General features: G+C 39.5%; 1 protein-coding gene across 1 annotated transcript; it reads left to right on the forward strand.

Moving 5' to 3' along the window:
- The first annotated feature begins 332 nt into the window (after window positions 1-332).
- Window positions 333-6,316, forward strand: LOC138907044 (uncharacterized). Its single transcript, XM_070197059.1, has 2 exons — window positions 333-1,198; window positions 4,564-6,316. Exon 2 carries the CDS (start codon window positions 4,567-4,569, stop codon window positions 5,608-5,610), a length of 1,044 nt encoding a protein of 347 aa, XP_070053160.1. The 5' UTR covers window positions 333-1,198; window positions 4,564-4,566; the 3' UTR covers window positions 5,611-6,316.
- The last annotated feature ends 14,821 nt before the right edge of the window (window positions 6,317-21,137 follow it).

Consider the following 21,137-nt stretch of genomic DNA (forward strand, 5'->3'; position numbering starts at 1 on the left):
AGGTCACATTTTTAGTATAAGTTTTATCTTCATTTACAAAGAAAAAAAGAAATTCAAAAAAAAAAAAGATATAGTTATTCTTTAGTTTAGTGCAATTTTTAAGTTTAGAGACTTTCAACAAATATATTGAGTATATAGTAATTTTACCTTATTTTTATTTATTTAGTATGAGTAGTATTTTATTTTAATATTTTTATTCATCTTTTGTTTAAACAAAAAAGAAAACAAAAAAATAATTAAGAATGAGAACCAATCACATGATGCCACCTAGCAAAGATTCCCTTATAACAAATTCACCTGCAATTAGTTAAGAGGATGGAAGATCACGTTTTTTGAGAAATTAGTCTCACACACACTACACGGTTGGATTCTTTTTACAAAAATCAACTGCACATTTTTCTTTCTCCCCAAGATACACACAGCACACACACTCGTCTCCCTCCTACTCACTCCCTCTCCTCGATCTCTCTTACTATCTCTGATCTATATAAACACTCACCATACACAAAAGAAAGGGGATAAGCACAAAAGAAAGGAGGGCACTAAAAAATAAAATGAAAAGAAACTTAGAGCTCTAAAAAGAAAGGTGGGCATCAGCGCCTTCTTCTTCTTTCATCTGGAGAACAACTAATTTTTCTTCTCCCTCTCACATTTACACCTCAAACTAGCTCTAAATATCCCCAAATTCGTACAATAAACACAGCCATGTAAAAACCCAAAAGAAATTAGCCATTTTCACCACCAAAAGCCACCCCAAACTAGCCTCCTAAACCACCGAAATCACCTCAAAGCATCCCCAAAATCACAGCAATAACCATCCACTTTTCCCACCCAAAATCAACACTCAAACCCAGCTGAAATTCAGCTCAAAAACAGCAGCGAAAAACATTACCAAACAGTCCCAAAATTTGCTCTAAAACCCAGCAAAAAGCAGCTCTGTTTTCCAGCCGAAACTCAGCAAAATCAGCCATGAATCACCTTTAAAATCCATCCCAAACCCAGCCGTAAACTCATTCCAAAATTCCCCCAAAATAGCTAAAGCTTCTGAGTCAAGTCGAGGTTCTCTTTGGTTCGAAGTCGAGGTTGTTAGTCGAAGTTCCGGTCAAAAGTTTTGTCTTCAATTCAGAGCAACGTGTACTGTCGAATTATTCACTTGGAGTTTTATTTGATAAATCAAATACAGAAGAAAATCATTGAGGTTCATCTTTTACTTTTCATCTATTAATTCGATATTTTCACCATAGCATGCCCTGTTTTCATCTTCAAGCATGTTCCTGCCTTGATTCGCTGATCGTGTGCTTAAATGTTGGTTCATATTGATTTGCTGGTATTTATTAGAATTTCATTTTTGTTTGTTTCTTTTTGTCTTGTTGAAATAGCTCGTTAGCTTTCGTTTGATTTCATGATTAGTTTGGAAGAGTGGAGAATCTGTTTTGATGATAAAACCATGATAAAATATAATTAATAAATTTGTTGAAAGAATCTGCATATATTAGATTGTACCAGTGAAGTTTTGAGAACATCTGTTAGGGTAGTGAGCCATCCGCTAGTTAGGAAATTAGGCCATTTGATTCAAATGTGAAAATCAGTAATTGAGCCGTTTTCTTTTACTAGTGGGCCTTAAGGCAAACGAACTTTCATTGCGTCAGTTGGTTTAGCTGTACACTCAGTATTAAAAATGTATATGTGTTTCGAATACACTAATTCTTAAATCAAAGAACTAAAATACTTCACAGATTAGTTTAGTAAATTACTAATGTACATACTTCTCCAAATGATTCCATAAATCATGACCCATACAATAATCTCAAAGTAGTTTAGGAAAATAATTCATGAACAATCGTAGTTTGCTTTAGGCGCGATTAATAAATCGTCGTGACTATGGGTACGGTTCCCGTGGCATGATCACGATATGTAAATCCCAACTCAAGTGCGCGTTTCACATGACTTGACCACAACTTCAAATAATAATAATAATAAACATGTTGTAAATCGCGGGTGCGTTTCACGTGGCGCAGTTTGCAATGTGAACCAAAACGACAAGTGCACGATATCGTAACTTGTTTAAGAAATAACTCCATAAATACTAAAAAGCATTTAAATACATAATTAAAAGCGGTCAAAGGTAAAATGCACAATAGGTTTAAAAATATAATAATTTAGATGATTAAGCCAAGTATTAATTATTAAGCGACCGTGCTAAAATCACAAAACTTGGGAGTGCCTCACACCTTCTCCCGGGTTAACAAAATTTATTGTCCAGTCTTCTGTGTTCGCGGACCATAAATAGAGTCAATTTCCTTAATTTGGGATTTTAAAATAAACGGATCACTTGGGACACCATAATAATTATTTCAAGCGGCGACTCTGATTAAATAAATAATTATTTCATTGAACTTTCCTTCAATTTGCATTGTTGCAGCATATATACTAGAAATCATGCCTATAGGATTTGGATCACTTCATTTGCTACTGTATCGCACTGTTCACTAACCATGCTTATAGGACTAAGTATAATAATAAAATAAGTCCCAAGCGTCAACTGTTAGAGATCCTCCCTATAGGGTATAATTACTCGTTCTATATTAATGATGGACCTATAAAAACTGTTTACTTCTTGTTTATTCCATTGTCATCAAGCATAAGTAATTTTGGGCTCCTCCCAATGGTCTTCATTACTCCTTATTGCGTAAGTCACCTAGACACAACAAGGTTAATAACTGAAAACCTGTAATTTCAATAATCAGCATGTATAATCTTGTCTATGAGCAATGCCTGGCCTCTGAAACTGCTTGTGTTCTTTGATGTCTTGTCACATAGAAATCATGTCTATAGGGCTTAAAGTTCTTAATTCGGAATTGCCTAACATAAAAATTTATCTTGCGTGCATTTGTTGCTTAAGTGTGGAGGCAAACTTGAGCCCTTAATTGTCCATACTTGAAGTCCAATGTGTTTATGTATGTCGCCTAGTTTTGACATTTCTAAGCAGCCTAAGTAAGGTCTAGAACCACCCAAATAGAGGTCCAATACCTCTTGGGCCATAGGTATGGGATGGGTAGTGCACGCATAGGGTACGAGTGAGAATTGAATTAGAGCGCTTTTAGGTAAACAACTTTAACATAGTAATCGGGTAGCAGGAGATGATAGTCTGTGCCCGCTGAATAATATGAGTACCTGCCTATCTTAAGGGAGTTGTGAAGTATTATTTATGTTGCACGGGGTGATCCTTTAGGCTAAAACACTTAGTACCCCCCCTCCCCCCTCTTTATATGTTGTTATTAGATCTAATTAGTTGTATCCATATATTCGCATTAAGATCTGTATTAATCATGTTGTAATAAAGTTCTTTGACTTCTGAATTTCCTTTGTTTATTTGATCACCTAACTTAATCGTAATCCACATAATCTTAAGTTCGGACGGGACCCACAGTTGTGGACCTCGAAGAGTACCTAACACCTTCTCTTTGAGGTAACTTGATCCCTTACCCGATCTTTGGTGGCGTTGACTAGTCAAACAGAGTTATCTGCATAATAGGTGCCGTAACGCACCTTAAAAATCGTTAGGTGGCGACTCTTCTCCTTTAGCACTCTATCTCCCATTCTAAAAGGAGTTATCACGTGTCGAAGCCCACTTTCGCGAGAAAAATAGGGTCGCAACAGCATGGCGACTCTGCTGGGGATTTACTCTTAGGCTCTTACCATAATGAACTTGGCTTATGTGGATTAGTTTTCTTTGTTATAAAACACACATTCCTTTTCCATCTTTATTTGTTAGATTTGCTGTTGCATGCACATCCCTTTTCCCGTTCACCTTTACTTGTTTAAAATTGTTATAACATGCACATCCCTTCCCTTCTCCACCTTTATTTGCTTAAATTTGTTATAACATGCACATCTCTTTCCCTATTCGCCCTTAGTTGCTCTAACTGCTATTTATTAGCTATATCATGTCTCTCCCACCCCTACTCCCTTGGTTACTTTATTATATTTCCTATATTCCACGAACTAACTTTTTCTTTTTGTCTTTCTTTTTACGTCCTTTATGTTTTATCTTAATACTGCGTTTATTGCTTTCACATATTTATCATGAAAATACTTGACAACGTGTTATTATTGCTTCATAAAGCATGCTCCATATCATATTCCACTCGTGCCCAACTAATACCATAGCGGCACTTGATGAGTGTCCGCACTCTTCCAAAATTACCCTTTAAATTAGAAAGGCTTATTTGCGGTAAACTAGTCGATCAGCGGTGCAGTCGACGGTTCCGTGCTTTTCCCTCTCAAGTTGTCCACTTGAGAGTGCCAGTCTAGACCCTTCTAGAAACCTCGCTTCAATATCAACTGTGCATGCATCATGTCAAACCAAGTATGGGTTAGAACGTTATCCGCGTGACAATCTACTAAGATAAGCCTTGTCCAAAGCCCGACGGGATTTCCATAATCCCAATGGACACCATCACGTTATGTGCATTACTTGGAGAAAACATGCTGGTATGTTGATCATTAATGTGTAAATAGTCAGACCCGGAGGAGGAAGGGCTAACTCTATTTGTTTTGCAGAAAATGAGGTACGAAGTCTCCAAGTTCGGCATGGTTCAAAACATCCCACCTTTGCTGCTTGATTGGTGGAAGAACCTCTCACATAGTGACAAGAATCATGTGAAAAGGGTCCTCGGAAATTTACCTTCCTTATTGGACATTCGGCCAAATAACACATTGATTGAGGTCGCCACTATGTTTTGGGATGAGAAAAGAGTTGTCTTTCGCTTTGGTGATGTAGAAATGACTCCTCTCTTAGAGGAAATAGGAGGCTTCGCTAGGCTGCCATGGGATAGTCCGGGTTTATCAGTACCAGAAAATCGCACTCCCCCCAGATTTTTGAAAATGACGGGTTTCAAGAAAAATGATGAGTTACTCTGTCTGAAGAAGTCATACATACCATTTGAATTCCTTTATGAATGTTATGGGCATAGCAAGTCATATCGCCTTCACCATGATGAACTTGTCGTTACTTTTTTGGGTTGGACACACCGCCGAGTTTTTGTGTTCATTATCTGTTTCTTAGGGTTGCTGATATTTCCAAAGAAAAGGGGGAAGATCCACACTCGCTTAGCCATGGTTGCTAAGACTCCAATGGAAGGAATTGAGGGACAAACTTACACTATCATCCCCATGATCTTGGCCGAAATGTACCGAGCTCTAGATCGATGCAAGCAGGGGTATGGGCACTTCGGGGGCTGTAATTTGTTGCTGCAGGTTTGGTTATTAGAATATTTTCAGAGAGGTGAATATCAGCAGGAGCTTCTGCGACGACCATTGAATGACTACATAGCCTACCATCATCCAAAAAGAATGACATTTATCCCAGATAGGTTCGTGCAACCTGGAAGTGCTGTGAGCTGGGTGCGTTTCTTCAGCAATTTGACTGACGAAAAGGTACATTGGATATTCGAATGGTTCCCTAGCAGCGAGTTCATCATCTGGTCAAGAGAAATAACTTATTTAATGCTGACCGGGTTAAGAGGAATCTATCCTTATGCTCCAATAAGGGTTATGAGGCAAGCGGGAAGAAAGCAGGTTATACCTCGATTTTCTAACATGGTCTAGTACAAAGTAGACTTAAAGGGAACATCATTCCGTTCAAGTTCGAGGCACAACATATGTGGAATCAAAAGGTCATTGTAGAGAAAGACACTATCGAGCCAGACAGGTACTATGCCGGCCATGTATACTTCTGCCCATCATGGTTGGTAGATGAAATAGAGGGAGATGCCAAGCCAGGGATTAATCTGAAAAATAGGATTATAGATGACGTTGCTGAAGCACAAGTCAAGTGTAGGATGCTACGCTAGAGGGTTTTTGAGTCTGAAGCTAGGCATTTGGAATAGCACAAAGTGGATATGGAAGTAATCAACGAATGGAAAGAAATTGCTACTAAATCAACAGAAAGATTGGAATATTTGGAGCAAGGGTTAATGGAACTTGAGTGGAGGATGAGGAAGAGGCTCTCAGATTGTCAGAATACGGAAGGCAATGAGGGAGGGCATCTAGCAAGGGCTTACCTATTATTGGACATGCGCGACCTGGGGAACTTGATTGATGGATCCAAGAAGGCCAAGCATGGAGAAGGTCCCTCTGGGGCCAAGCAGATTAGGAAATGATGTTCTTTACTACTTTTTAGCTTAGTTTTAGATTTCGATTGTAATAAGGCAAATGCCATTAGTAATTTTTCTTATTATTGCCGTTTTAGTAAGGATCTAATTCATTTTCGCATTAATGAAATGATACAATTATTGGCATCAATTTTCTCTAAGTCTATGTGTCGCTTAGGTCTACCTCGGGCACAACGAGGTCCCCCAAATTAAGACGCGAGTCTATTACATGATTTTGCAAAGCATGTTCAATATTGCAAGCATTCTTTCAATATTCCTTACTGACTTGGTTACCTTTTATTTTTTTTTCTTTTGATTATTACCATTCCCCAAGGTTGGTTCGTGCATACTGGCATCGTCAGCATATCAAACCAGATCCAAAGGTCCTCCACCTCCTCCTCCACCAAGTGATCCTGGCAAAAGCAAAGGGAAAGGAAAAATGGACGATTTAAGCGATATCAGAAAAGACAATGCAGAAAACATTGAAACTTCGGACGGTTGGAATACTCCAGTACATAATGAATTGGTCCTACGTCTGGAACAGAAAATATTGGAGCTACAAGGGGAACTTGAGCAGGTCCGGAACTTAGCAAACCTTTCCCTTAACCTAAAAGTCCCCGACATTAACCAACAAAACACAAACGCCCAAAACCCGGTACCTCCCCAAAACACCCAAAGTCAAAATCCGCAAAATCCTCCCGCACCACATCAATACGCCACACCTCCTTAGAAACACAACCCTCCACCAGTACCTACTCCTCAACAACACCATCACCACCCAACTCAATACCCATAAACAACCACATACCACACCTCTCAGAATGCACCACAGCCTACTCCTGACCCGCAAAACTAAACCAATGACCACCATTATGCCCAGATTCCTGGAGTCCACCAAAGTAATCCCATATATGTGGAAACTTTACCCTACACCCCACAACAGACCCTGTACATACCTGAATCTGTTGAGAAGGACCTGCTCATCAAGAACATGGCAGAAGAACTCAAGAAACTTACTGGAAGAGTTCAAATTGTCGAAGGGGGCAAATGCATTGAGAGTTTGAATTATGAAGATTTTTGTATTCAACCAGATATAGAACTGTCAGAAGGTTACAAACCTCCTAAGTTCGAAATGTTCGACGGGACTGGTGATCTGAAGGTGCACTTGAGAACGTATTGTGACAAGCTTGTGGGAGTTGGCAAGGATGAAAGAATCCGCATAAAGCTGTTCATGAGGAGCCTCACCGGACATGCCCTCTCTTGGTACATCAGTCAGAACCCAAAGAAATGGGTTAATTGGGTGAGCATGGCATCAGATTTCATGGATCGGTTCAGGTTTAACACAGAAAATGCATCAGATGTTTTCTACATTCAGAATCTCAAGAAGAAGCCAACGAAAACTTTTCGCGAGTATGCTACTCGGTGGAGGTCTGAAGCTGCAAAACTAAGGCCAACACTGGAAGAAGAACATATGAATAAGTTCTTTGTCAGAACTCAGGATCCGCAATACTACAAAAGACTGAGGGTTATTGAAAACCATAAATTTTCTGACATCATCAAATTGGGATAAAGAATAGAAGAAGGGATCAAAAGCGGTATGGTGACAAATTTTGAAGCACTCCAAGCCACAAATAAAGCCTTACAGTCAGGAGGTATCTCCAAGAAGAAAGAAGTAGGTGCGGTGATGGTAGCCCAAGGTCGAAAGTCTCATCTTACATACCAAACACCCCCCACCCATATATCAGCCTTCACCTCCCAGATACCAACAACCTGCTGCCACTTACCATACTTATAACACCCAACCAGCATACTACCACTCACCACCAGCATGCCAAAACTACCAAAAACCTAGACCAAATTTCGACCGCAGACCACCCAAACAATACACCCCAATTGCTGAACCCATAGACCAACTGTACGAGAGACTGAAGGCTGCTGGTTATGTCACTCCCATTCCCGCTGTTGCTATGGAAAACCCCTCCTAGTAGATTAATCCAAATAAGACATGTGCCTATCACTCAGGCATGAAGGGTCATACTATTGATGAGTATCGTACTTTAAAGGATAAGATTCAGACATTAATTGACACCAATGTCATACAAGCAAAGGAGGCTGCACCCAATGTCTGTAACAATCCTCTCCCGGATCACAGGGGTGAAGGGGTAAACGTGATAGAGACCGATGAAGAATGGGACTCAGAGGGGTCAATTGGACTCATTCGAGAAGGGGATAACCCTGAAACATCTCCAGTCACTCTCACACCTATTATGGTACAAACATAGGCACCGATTGAAGTTGAGGTAGCCGCACCAACTCCATTTGAGGTTGAGGTAACAACACCCTTCACCGTGATGGTGGCACCCACGCCATCTTTTTAAGTCTAATGCTATACCTTGGGATTATGTTGCAGAAGCAAGAAGGAAAGGAAAGGCAAAAATGGAAGAAACAGGTGTAGTGCAAGGCATGACAAGAACTGGTAGGATTTATACACCCGAGCATTTGGGAGGAACAACAAAAAAAACCACCTTTAAGCCGCATGTCATTGAGACTAGCCCAGATGATCTTTGGAGAAAGGTGCAGGCGAGAGAGTATTTTGTGGTTGATCATCTGAACAACACCCCTGCTCAAATATCCATTTTATCACTGCTATAAAACTCTGAGGCACATAGGAATGCCTTGATGAAGGTGTTGAATGAAGCTTATATACCAAATAACATCACCAGTGGAGAGATGGCCAACATGGTAGGGCAAGTGTTAGAAAGCCACAAGATCACTTTTCATGAAAACGAGCTGCCACCGGAAGGACTAAGTCATAACAGGGCACTACATATCACCGTGCAGTTTGAGGACAAATTCATTGCCAGGGTCCTAATAGATGGGGGTTCGAGTCTCAACATCTGTCCACCAACTACTTTGAAAAGGTTGGGTAAAGGTCTGCACGAGACACGAGCAGGGAGTATGAATGTGAAAGCATTTGATGGGTCTCAAAGGGCCACAATTGGGGAGACCAACCTCAGCCTACAGATAGGCCCGACCTGGTTCGATGTTGAGTTTCAAGTATTGGATATATCTGCTACATATATTCTGTTGTTGGGGCGACCGTGGATACATGTCGCTGGGGCCGTGGATTCTACACTACATCATGCCGTGAAGTTTAAGTGGAACCATCAGGAAGTGATCATCCATAGGGAACGAAAGTAATCCCATTTACACCAATCAAACTTTTCCGGTCGTCGAGAATAGAAGGAAGTTGGGTGGGGAAATATACCATCACGTCGAGCGCGTCAACGCAATTGAAAAAGACAAATGGTGGAGCAGTAAGATAGAAGGTATAGTGGCATGGACAAGGTATGAACCTAGCAAGGGTCTCGGTAAGAATCTCCAGGGGATCACCAAACCGATACATCTAAAGCGTCACGACACAACCTTTGGGCTTGGGTATGAATACACCTGGCACGAGTATCAGAATTGGTCACCACTGTGGCGTGGTCCTTATTACCCTCTAGAGAAGCCAGTACCATATTTGAGCCAGTCGTTTCATCAAGCTGACATGATGTGGGGGTCTGAAGAAGATGAAACTTTAGCTGGCATAAGGAAGCTATTTCTGGATGACAAAGACATGGAATGCAGTGTGATAGTTGAGGAGGAGGAGGAGGAGGAGGAGGAGGAGGAGGAGGAGGAAGATCTTATTATTCAGACAATGGAGAAGGGAGCTATTCCCAAGAATTGGACTGCTGCGCCATCAAGGGCCCGTCGAGTTCCTGGGTAGCCTGGCAATTAGCATCATTTATTTTTAAAAGCAATTTTATGGGCATTTAAGACATTTTTAGTATTTTGTTTTTTTTTTTAACATTTTTATTTTGAAATAATTGCTCGAATCATTGAACTACATTTGTTTGACGTTTTTAAATATTTATCGATGGATTGTTGTTTTAGTATTTATTATTATCCTTTACATTTTCTCTCTACAACATTATTATTACTTATCCTGATGAACCTACGACTGTAACATGTAACAAGACAGCGCAACATTAGGATAGTGATTCAGAGGATCTGGATGAGGATATAATACACGAGGAAATTGTCAGAGAAGTGGAAAATTTTGAAAACAAGCCTAAGTCCAATTTGGATGAGACTGAAACCGTTAATTTGGAAGACTCCGAAACAGTCAAGGAAACTCGTGTAAGCATTCACCTATCGTCATCAGAGAAAGAAGAATATATCCAGTTCTTGAAGGAGTATGAGGATATTTTTGCATGGTCTTTTGTTGATATGACCGGTTTGAGCACGTCCATAATGTCCCATAAACTACCTACCAACCCTATATGTCCGCCTGTAAAGCAGAAGCTCAGAAAGTTCAAACCAGATATGAGTCTGAAAATAAAGGAGGAAGTCACCAAGCAGATCAAAGACAAGGTTCTCAGAGTGGTTGAATATCCGACCTGGTTGGCTAACATTGTGTCGGTTCTAAAGAAAGATGGGAAGGTCAGAGTGTGTGTCGACTATCGGGATTTAAACAGAGCGTGTCCCAAAGATGATTTCCCTTTGCCCAATATACACATACTGATTGACAACTGTGCCAAGCATGAACTTCAATCCTTTGTGGATTGCTTCGCGGGATATCATCAGATCTGGATGGATGAAGAGGATGCCGAAAAGACAACCTTCATTACACCATGGGGAGTATATTGTTACAAAATGATGTCGTTTGGCCTAAAGAATGCTGAAGCCACTTACATGAGGGACATGATAACCATTTTCCACGACATGATACACAAGGAGATAGAGGTGTACGTGAATGACGTCATCATCAAATCCAAGAGAAGCACAGATCATATAGCAGATTTGAGGAAATTCTTTGATCGACTTCGAAGGTACAACCTGAAACTTAATCCCGCAAAATGTGCTTTCGGGGTCCCTACTGGAAAGTTGTTAAGGTTCATCGTCAGCCGTCGAGGAATTAAGCTAGACCCGTCAAAGGTCAAAGTTATCCAAGATTTGCCACCTCCGAAGAACAAGAAAGATGTGATGAGTTTCTTAAGGCGTCTCAATTACATCAGTCGTTTCATAGCATAATCAACTGTGATGTGTGAATCGATTTTCAAAATGTTGAAGAAAGACGCTGTAACAAGTTGGACTGAAGAGTGCCAGAAAGCCTTTGACAAGATCAAGGAATATTTATCCAAACCACCTGTCCTGATCTCACCGGAACATGGGAGACCTCTGCTACTCTATTTATCTGTACTAGATGGGGCTATCGGCTGTGTCTAGGGACAACACGATGAGACAGGAAGAAAGGAATAGGCCATATACTATCTGAGTAAGACGTTCACACCCTACGAAGCACGGTATTCTGTGTTGGAACGCACCTGCTGCGCTTTAACATGGATAGCTCAAAAGTTGAGGCACTACTTCTGTGCCTACACCACATATCTCATATCAAGGATAGATCCGTTAAAATACATCTTCCAGAAACCCATGCCTACCGGAAAGTTGGCATAATGGCAAATATTGCTGAGTGAGTTCGACATCATTTATGTAACTCGGAAGGCAGTCAAAGGGCAAGCATTGGCAGATCATTTGGCAGAAAATCATGTAGACGGAGAATACGAACCATTGAAAACGTATTTTCCCGACGATGAAGTATCATTTGTGGAAGAAGACATCACCAAAGCATACGACGGTTGGAGGATGTTCTTCGACGGAGTCGCAAACTTCAAAGGAATAGGTATTGGAGCTATCTTAGTATCAGATACAGGTCAACACTATCCAGTATCCGCAAAGCTCAGGTTTCCAGGTACCAACAATATGGCAGAATATGAGGCTTGCATCTTGGGACTCAAGTTTGCCATTGACATGAACATTCAGGAATTGCTGGTAATTGGTGACTCAGACCTTTTGGTACATCAGGTTCTAGGAGAATGGGCTACAAAGAATACCAAAATACTGCCATATTTGTAATATGTACAATAATTGAAGAAGAGATTCACAAAGATAGAGTTCAAACATATTCCGAGAACCCAGAATGAGTTCGTAGATGTATTGAACACTCTATTTTCCGTGATACAACACCCAGACAAGAATTTCATCAACCCTATCCCGGTAGGAATTCATAATCAGCCAGCTTATAATGCTCATGTTGAAGAAGAAATTGATGGAAATCCATGGTTCTATGACGTCAAAGAATATTTGGCAAAAGGAGAATACTCGGAGCACGCAAAATATAATCAGAAACGCACACTCCGAAGATTATCTAACCGTTTCTTCCAAAGCGGAGGAATTATGTACAGAAGGACTCCAGATCTGGGGTTATTACGGTGTGTCGACACCAAGGAAGCATCCAAATTGCTCGAAGAAATACATGCCGGAACTTGCGGACCACACATGAATGGATTTGCCTTAGCTAAGAAGATATTAAGAGCAGGGTATTTTTGGATGACTTTGGAAACAGACTACATCAGGTATGTCCAAAAGTGTCATCAATGCCAAGTACATGCTGATATGATACGAGTACCACTCAATGAACTCAATGCAACAAGTGCACCTTGGCCTTTCTCCGCTTGGGGGATGGATGTCATCGGTCCAATCGAACCCGCCGCTTCAAATGGGCACAGGTTCATTCTAGTGGCCATATACTATTTCACAAAATGGGTTGAAGCAGCATCTTACAAGGCTGTAACTAAGAAGGTCGTAGCAGATTTTGTTAGGGATCGTGTTGTCTGTCGATTCGGGGTACCGGATTCAATAATCACCGACAACGCCGCCAACCTTAATAGTGATTTGATGAGATCCGTGTGTGAAACCTTCAAGATCAAGCATAATAATTCCACAGCATACAGGCCACAAATGAATGGAGCTGTGGAAGCCGCCAATAAGAACATCAAGAGGATACTAAGGAAGATGGTAGATAATCACAAATAATGGCACGAGAAGTTACCATTTGCCCTACTTGGATATCGCACCACGGTTCACACATCAACGGGGGCAACTATTTGCTGGTCTATGGTACTGAAGCCGGCATTCCTACCGAAGTAGAATTTCGTTCTTTGAAAATCATACAAGAGGCTAAACTCAGTGATGCAGAATGGATACGAAGTCATTATGAATAACTGGCTCTCATTGACGGAAAAAAAATGAATGCATTATGTCACGGTCAACTTTACCAGAACAGAATGTCTAGAGCTTTCAATAAAAGGTTCAGGCGTAGACAATTCACACCGGGGCAGTTGGTGCTAAAGCGGATCTTCCCGCATCAAGATGAAGCCAAAGGGAAATTTTTACCCAATTGGCAAGGGCCCTACATGGTTCACAGAGTACTAACAGGAGGAGCACTCATACTTGCAGAAATGGACGGAGAAGTTTGGCCAAAACCTATCAACTCAGACGCAGTCAAAAGATATTATATTTAGATTGTTTGCAGTTCTTCATCTGATGTAACTGAACTATGTTTGACTTGATTCCCGTTTAAGAGGAGATACGTAAGCAACCCTGTGGATTTGGTCACATCTCAATAAAATCTTCATTTTTTCCATGGTCAGAAAATGGGGCAGAATTTTGAGGAGGACCCTCAAAATTCTGAAGCAAGTCTATCCAACTTCATCATACACAGAATGGTCAAAGAATTGCTTTTAAACTGGGTTAGAATTTCGAGGAGGAGGACCCTCAAAATTCTAAAGCAAGGAAGTCGCAATGTCTCTAAAATATGTCACAGTCATTGGTTCATCTAAATTACTTGATATTGCATACTACTGTATTGAAATAACTACATTCATCAAATGCACACATATTTTTCGAAAACTCTATTTTTATAAACAGCCAGATGCTGCCCAGGGTAACTCAAACAGGATCTCAAGACAGGAGCAAAAGCAAAGCGAGAAGGCGAAAGCACAGACCAACCTTCCCCGCAAACTCACAATTTTTCTTTGGATGCAGGCACAATGAACATAATAGGAATATGCGCAAATACATACACACATCAGAATCACTACCTTCATAATGACAAAGTTGCCAAGCGCAAACACATCTTCAGCTAAAAAATACTCTATTTTCTCACAATCACTCATTGTTTTCCCCCATGAGGCTAAGCACTACCTTCCTAATTCCACAAGGCTAATCATTGTCTCCTTAACTACATAAGGCTAAGCACTGCCTTTCTTTGCATGAGACTAAGCATTGTCTCATATTTGCACGAGGCTAAGCATTGCCTCCTTAACTGTATAAGGCTAAGCACTGCCTTTCTTTGCATGAGAGTAAGCATTGTCTCCTATTTGCATGAAGCTAAGCATTGCCTCCTTAACTACATAAGGCTAAGCACTGCCTTTCTTTGCATGAGACTAAGCATTGTCTCCTATTTGTACGAGGCTAAGCATTGTCTCCTTAACTGCATAAGGCTTAGCATTGCCTTCTTCGCATGAGACTAAGCACTGTCTCCTATTTTGCATGAGGCTAAGCCCTGCCTCCTTAACTGCATAAGGCTAAGCACTGCCTTTCTTTGCATGAGACTAAGCATTGTCTCATATTTGCATGAGGCTAAGCATTACCTCCTTAACTGCATAAGGCTAAGCACTGTCCTTTTTTGCATGAGGCTAAGCAGTGTCTCCTATTTGCACGAGGCTAAGCCTTGCCTCCTTAACTGCATAAGGCTAAATATTGCCTTTTTCGCATGAGACTAAGCACTGTCTCCTATTTTGCATGAGGCTAAGCCCTGCCTCCCATTCTTGCATACGGCTAAGCACTGTGTTTTCCAAGACTAAATACTATCTCTATTATGCTATTTAAGACCTAGCACTTTCTTCTATTTGCCTGTGGCTAAGCATTGCCTAAGATCTGTTTCGTTTTACATACGACCTAGCATCATATCTTTGCATCTCATGGGCTGAAACATCGCCATCTTTGTCCAAATGCGTCATAGTCTGAAGGCATCATCCTCGTAGCGGGAAGACACCATTCCATGGCCTGAGGATCTCTCAGTATTGCACATCATTATTCAAAGGCGTCATGGTTCAGAGGCACCATTTTCATAGCCAAAGGACATCATTTCATGGCATGCGAATCCCTTATCACATGATTCATGACCCACGACGTCATGGTCTAAAGACATTATCCTCACCGTCCAAAGACAACTTTCATGGTCCAAAGGAAATTTGCATCATGTTTAAATTCTCGCAATAATCTATATATACTTGCACGCATCATGTTTTAAGTTTTGCAGGTAATCCAAGAAGTAACCGTTCTCCTAACGGATCAATCTTCGCTCCGATTTTCGTTCAACATTCACATCCTGCAATTATTTCAAACACGACCAACCACCATCAGTTACCCACTTTTACTTGATAACCGTTCAAATACTCATTTTGAGATACATCTATAACATTTCAGATTCACATCCATGATTTCGCGCAAATTCATCTGATATTGTCCTACCCAAAAGAACCCTTTCCGAAGCACACAACCGTTCCTATAACAACTCCATCGGTTTAGTTCACCGTTGGATCCAGAACTACACACGGCGTGATTCCTGTAACATCAGGGATATGTAGGCAACTCAGGAACCAGGGTTTGGCCCCCATTTTTTCAAATCACACCATCCCTCACTCAATTTGTCCAAAATTGGTCATCATATTCTTTACCCGACAACTCTTTCATCATTTTCGGGTAAAGAGGGGCAGTTGTTGATACCTAATTTTGCCCTCATAGTTAGTTATATATATATATATATATATATATATATATATATATATATATATATATATATATATATATATATATATATATATATACTTTCAAAATAGCATTTTTGCATTATTATTTACTTTACAAACCTATACAAGCATTTTCTATAATTTTTCATAATTTGTAGAGCTTTAAATTAATTTTTTTGTATTTAAATTATATGTAAATATCTTGTAATTATCCGTTTAAATTATCTTGTAATGACTTAGTTACCTAAAATAATTATTTTGTACCTATAATATATGTTTCAAACATTTTATTTCATTCCATATAATTACAGTAGCATTTTTAAGCTATTTATTTAATTTTACAATAATTGCCTATATTCATATACAAATGCTCCTTATTTATACTATTTGTGTCAAAAATAGCATTTTATATTTTTATAATGTTAAATCATTATTATTAATCATTTTAGTGCATAAAAAATATGTCACTCATTTACTAATTATTTTTATAAATTATGTTTAGCTAAATTACATGTGTTTAAAAGGCTGGCCCAATTTCTAAGTGATTTTTCGAACTAAATTAGCCTAGTACCTTAGCCCAATAACCCCAGCCTAAATCAAACAACCTTTCTAACCCAACCCGGTCGCGACCCGTCAAAATAACCCGCCCCAATTCCTCTTTAAATCCTGGCCGTTGATCTCTAAGATCAACGGCCCACAACTAACCTACCCTTTTATTTGCCCAACCCCCAAACCCTAATCCTCATTTCCCTCTCGCCCACCGCCCTGGAACTCTCCCCCTTCTCTGAAGAACCCTAAATCGCCGCCACTCCCTAAATCCCTCTCCTAATGGGATTCTCCTCTCATTTACTTGCCATATCTGTGTTTTCGGCTACTGGTTGTTCCTCCATAGTTTCACTTGGTACTTGCCTAAACATGGCAAGTACTATCTCTCCGATTCTGCCCATTCAATTTCAATCATTTGAATCTGGGCCATATCTCGTCTACATACGTTCAATACTATATTGTGTGAGTCCGATTTCGTTTGGATTTCTGCTGATTTACACTTTCCCTAAAAAAATTAGGGTTTATCGGATTTCTCTCTTAAATCAATTTCAAATTGATTTGCATGTTTTTTTTCCTTATTTGTTGTTTAATTTACTCCGTTTTCTTATGTGTTTGTTCGATTTTTAACTGCTATATAAACCCCCTCATTTTCCCTTCTGGTGGGGGGGTGGACTTAAAATAATCGATTCTTACTAAAATTTGGGTTTTTTGCTACTATCTTGATTGGTATTCTGTACTGGCCGGTTGAAAGCCAAGGCCATTAGCATTTTGTTACCTGTTCTTGGTGCGAGCATTGCCCTGTGCTCATCGAAGCTCTTGGAAACTTTGACGCATCGAGGTTTCTGGGTTCTTGTGGATCTTTTGTTCTTTATTGTTGTCCGTTAACTGGTAAGCTACTTGACTCTTGCAATTTCATCCCTATTTGCCTTTGATTTGCATGTGTTCTCGCCTCTGAAATTCCTGGCTTAATATGTTTTTCTAGATTACTTTTGTGCGCGATTTTGTTAATTCTGCTTTGTTCTAAGTCTTTTAGCATCTAACTTCTTCCTAATGCTACTAGTTCTGAGTATGCCTAAATCCAACTTGGATAATCTGATCCTCTTAAGTGTATGGATGTCTAGATGTTACCTAATACATGCTTACTTGCTTTGTCCTTAATCTCTATAGTGAATGCTTCATACTAGTGTTAGAACTTCCTGTGGTAATTGTGACATGTTCACCTGCTCTTTTGTCACTCAGCATGATCCCCCTACCCCATTAGTGATTGACTAAGATCTTGACAGTTATCTCAACTTGATCTATCTACCCTGTTTGAATTATTTTGCTTTATGACATTACTTAGATCTTCTCTAGTAGATTAGTCTATTATATTAATCCCAGAATACCTACATGTGTTTGCTATCACACACTGTTTTGAATCTCTGCAATGTCTGTCTTGCATGTACAATGTGTTGCAATTTGTATTAAAACCATTTTCTAGCGACTATGATCTTGCTTCCATGCTAATATGTTTCCAGTCTGTCTTTTGTTCATTTGATACCATATCTCTTCCAGTGTTTATCACAATGTCTAAATACTTATTAGCATGACCCTAAGATGCATGCTTAGCTTAATCCGGACTTCTTAGGTCTCAATTGGTTTAATGTCATGAATGATAATCTATGTATATCTTGCAAACCTGTTTCTTCTCCAATTTCTTTCAATATGAGGCTATCTATGTGGTGCTTTGCTGTCCTGCTGAACCTACTGGCCTATTTGATTAATTACTCTATATGCTCAATTTGGCTATGTCTACTTTAGGATATGAATGTATCTCCTAACTTCTGTCCATTTTCCTCACTGGCAACTTATGCTATTCTGAACTCTTCATTCTTAGCCGGCTGAAAGCCAAGGCTACCTAGGTTTTATTATTGGCCTCCCTAGTGTGAGCACTGCTCGGGGTCCAATGGAGACCCTTGTGAACTATGACACATTAGGGCTTGGTCCTTAGTCATTCCCTCAATCTGAAACTGTTCCTATTCACTCTACTCCCCCCTGTTATGTGTTGTGTACTTGAATTGGCTGATTTAAATGGTGCAACACTTGGTGTCATGGTTGAGTAAACTGGTTCTGGACTCCTCTATGGATCCTTGAGTCGTGTATTGAATGTGGTTCTTTGTTGAAGGCCTGGGTATGATGTGTAAGAGCTATTGAAAGCCCAGGCAATGATGGGTATTTATTAGGCCTGTTGTGGGCCTCTTATCACTGTTATGTAACACTGTTACTTTTACTCATTATTGGGCATGTAATAATCTTTGTATAAACAATTGGGGTTGTTAGTAAAAAAGGAATGGGGTAGATTTTAATATTTACATGCGATGGGTAGATAACATGCCTATAGAACTTAATAATGTGTTAGCTATATATGTTGTTCACTCTCTATGTACACTATAGAAATCATGCCATTAGGAGAAGCACACACTCACACTAATTGTCTACTAGCAAAGCATGAGCTCAAATGCTTCAATTATCCTTGTTGCTACATGTTATTAGAAAACATGCCCATAGAAAATAAATATCGTTGAACTTTCCTTCAATTTGCATTGTTGCAGCATGTATACTAGAAATCATGCCTACAGGATTTGGATCACTTTATTTGCTACTGTATCGCACTGTTCACATAGAAATCATGTCTATAGGGCTTAAGGTTCTTAATTCAGAATTGCCTAACATGAAAACTTGTCTTGCATGTATTTGTTGCTTAAGTATGGAGGCAAACTTGAGCCCTTAATTGTCCATACTTGTAGTCCAATGTATTTTTGTCTGTCGCCTAATTTTGACATTTCTGAGTAGCCTAAGTAAGGTTTAGAACCACTCAAATAGAGGTCCAATACCTCTTGAGCCATAAGTATGGGACGGGTAGTGCACGCATAGGGTACGACTTAGAATTGAATTAGAGCGCTTTTAGGTAAACAACTTTGACATAGTAATCGGGTAGAAGGAGATGATAGTCTGTGCCCGCTGAATAATATGACTAACTCCCTATCTTAAGTGAGTTGCGAAGTATTATTTATGTTGCACGGGGTGATCCTTTAGGCTAAAATACTTAGGACCCCATCTCTTTATATGTTGTTATTAGATCTAAATAGTTATATCCCTATATTCACACTAAGATCTGTATTAATCATGTTGTAATAAAGTTCTTTGACTTCTGAATTCCCTTTGTTTATTCAATCACTTAGCTTAATCGTAATCCACATAATCTTAAGTTTGGGCGAGACCCACAGTTGTGGACCTCGAGGAGTGCCTAACACCTTCTCTTTGAGGTAACTTGAGCCCTTACCCGATCTTTAGTGGCGTTGATTAGTCAAACAGAGTTATCTGCATAATAGGTGCCCTAACGCACCTTAAAAATCGTTAGGTGGCGATTCTTCTCCTTTAGCACTCTATCTCCTATTCTAAAAGGAGTTGTCACGTGTCGAAGCCTGCTTTCGCGAGAAAAAAGGGGGGCGCGACATTGATGAAACAATGTATCAAGGTATGATCGGATCTCTACTCTATCTTACGGCTAGTCGACAGTGTCTGCAAGTGTGCAAGATATCAATCAGCTCTCAGAGAATCTCATTTAACTGCTGTTAAACGAATCATCAGATATCTGATAGGGACAGTCGACTATGAACTATGGTATGAAAGCTAAAATGTCTTTAATCTTAAAGGTTTTTCAGATGCAGATTTTGCAGGTGATAAAATTGATAGGAAAAGCACAAGTGGAACGTGCCAATTACTTGGAAAATCTCTTATCTCTTGGCACAACAAGAAACAATGTTGTGTTGCCTTATCTACTATAGAAGCAGAATACCTGACTGTAGGCAACTGTTGCACACAAGCTCTATGGATTATGCATCAACTTTTAGACTATGATTTGTGTCTTAATTGTGTTCCAATTATGTGTGATAACACTAGTTCTATTTATCTTTCAAAAAATATTGTGCATCATTCTAGAGCTAAGCACATTGAAATCAAGCATCATTTTATCCATGATCATGTTGTAAAAGGTGATATTGTGTTAGAATTTGTTAACACTGAAAATTAGCTAGCAGATATTTTTACAAAACTGCTGCTTGAAGAAATATTTTTTCTACTTCGTGACAAAATTGGTATTTGCTTAAATCCCGTTTAATTTCTCTAAGGTTCCTTATTTTAAAGAATGTTCTATAATTGTTCTTTGAAATTTTCGCCTAAAATATCTCTAATTATTTTGATTACTCTGTATTAATGATATGATTGACGGCGGGTCTTCAAAAGGAAACTTTTCAGTTGTCCTTCACACGTCTATCCAGAATCGAGGTAACCCTTCATCATCTACTCACAAAAAAAAAAATTTCTCTCTGTTTTTTCTTTCTCATAGCCAAAACCAAACCTTCACCATCTTTCTCTATGCCTAGAAGAAACCATCGCTTCAAAAAGAACCCACAAACTGATGATCCCGTGGATGTTGAATCGTCAGAAAAATCAGATCAGCAACAGTTCGAGGATGAGTCCAGTGATTCACGTAAAGAAATCCTCATTACTCAAAGGGATATAAAATGTCCAATGGATTCAATCCCCTAACAGTCGTCTCAAAAGAAAGGAAAAACAAAGAATATAGAGTTTGGACATGAGGACAAGATGAATGTAACGACCCGACCGATCTTTTTGAGTGTATTAGTCCCGATCCCGTATTTACTACTTCTCCCATATCTATTTCTGCTATTGT

This window comes from Nicotiana tomentosiformis, chromosome 3 (genome assembly GCF_000390325.3).
Source record: "Nicotiana tomentosiformis chromosome 3, ASM39032v3, whole genome shotgun sequence".
NCBI lineage: Eukaryota > Viridiplantae > Streptophyta > Magnoliopsida > Solanales > Solanaceae > Nicotiana > Nicotiana tomentosiformis.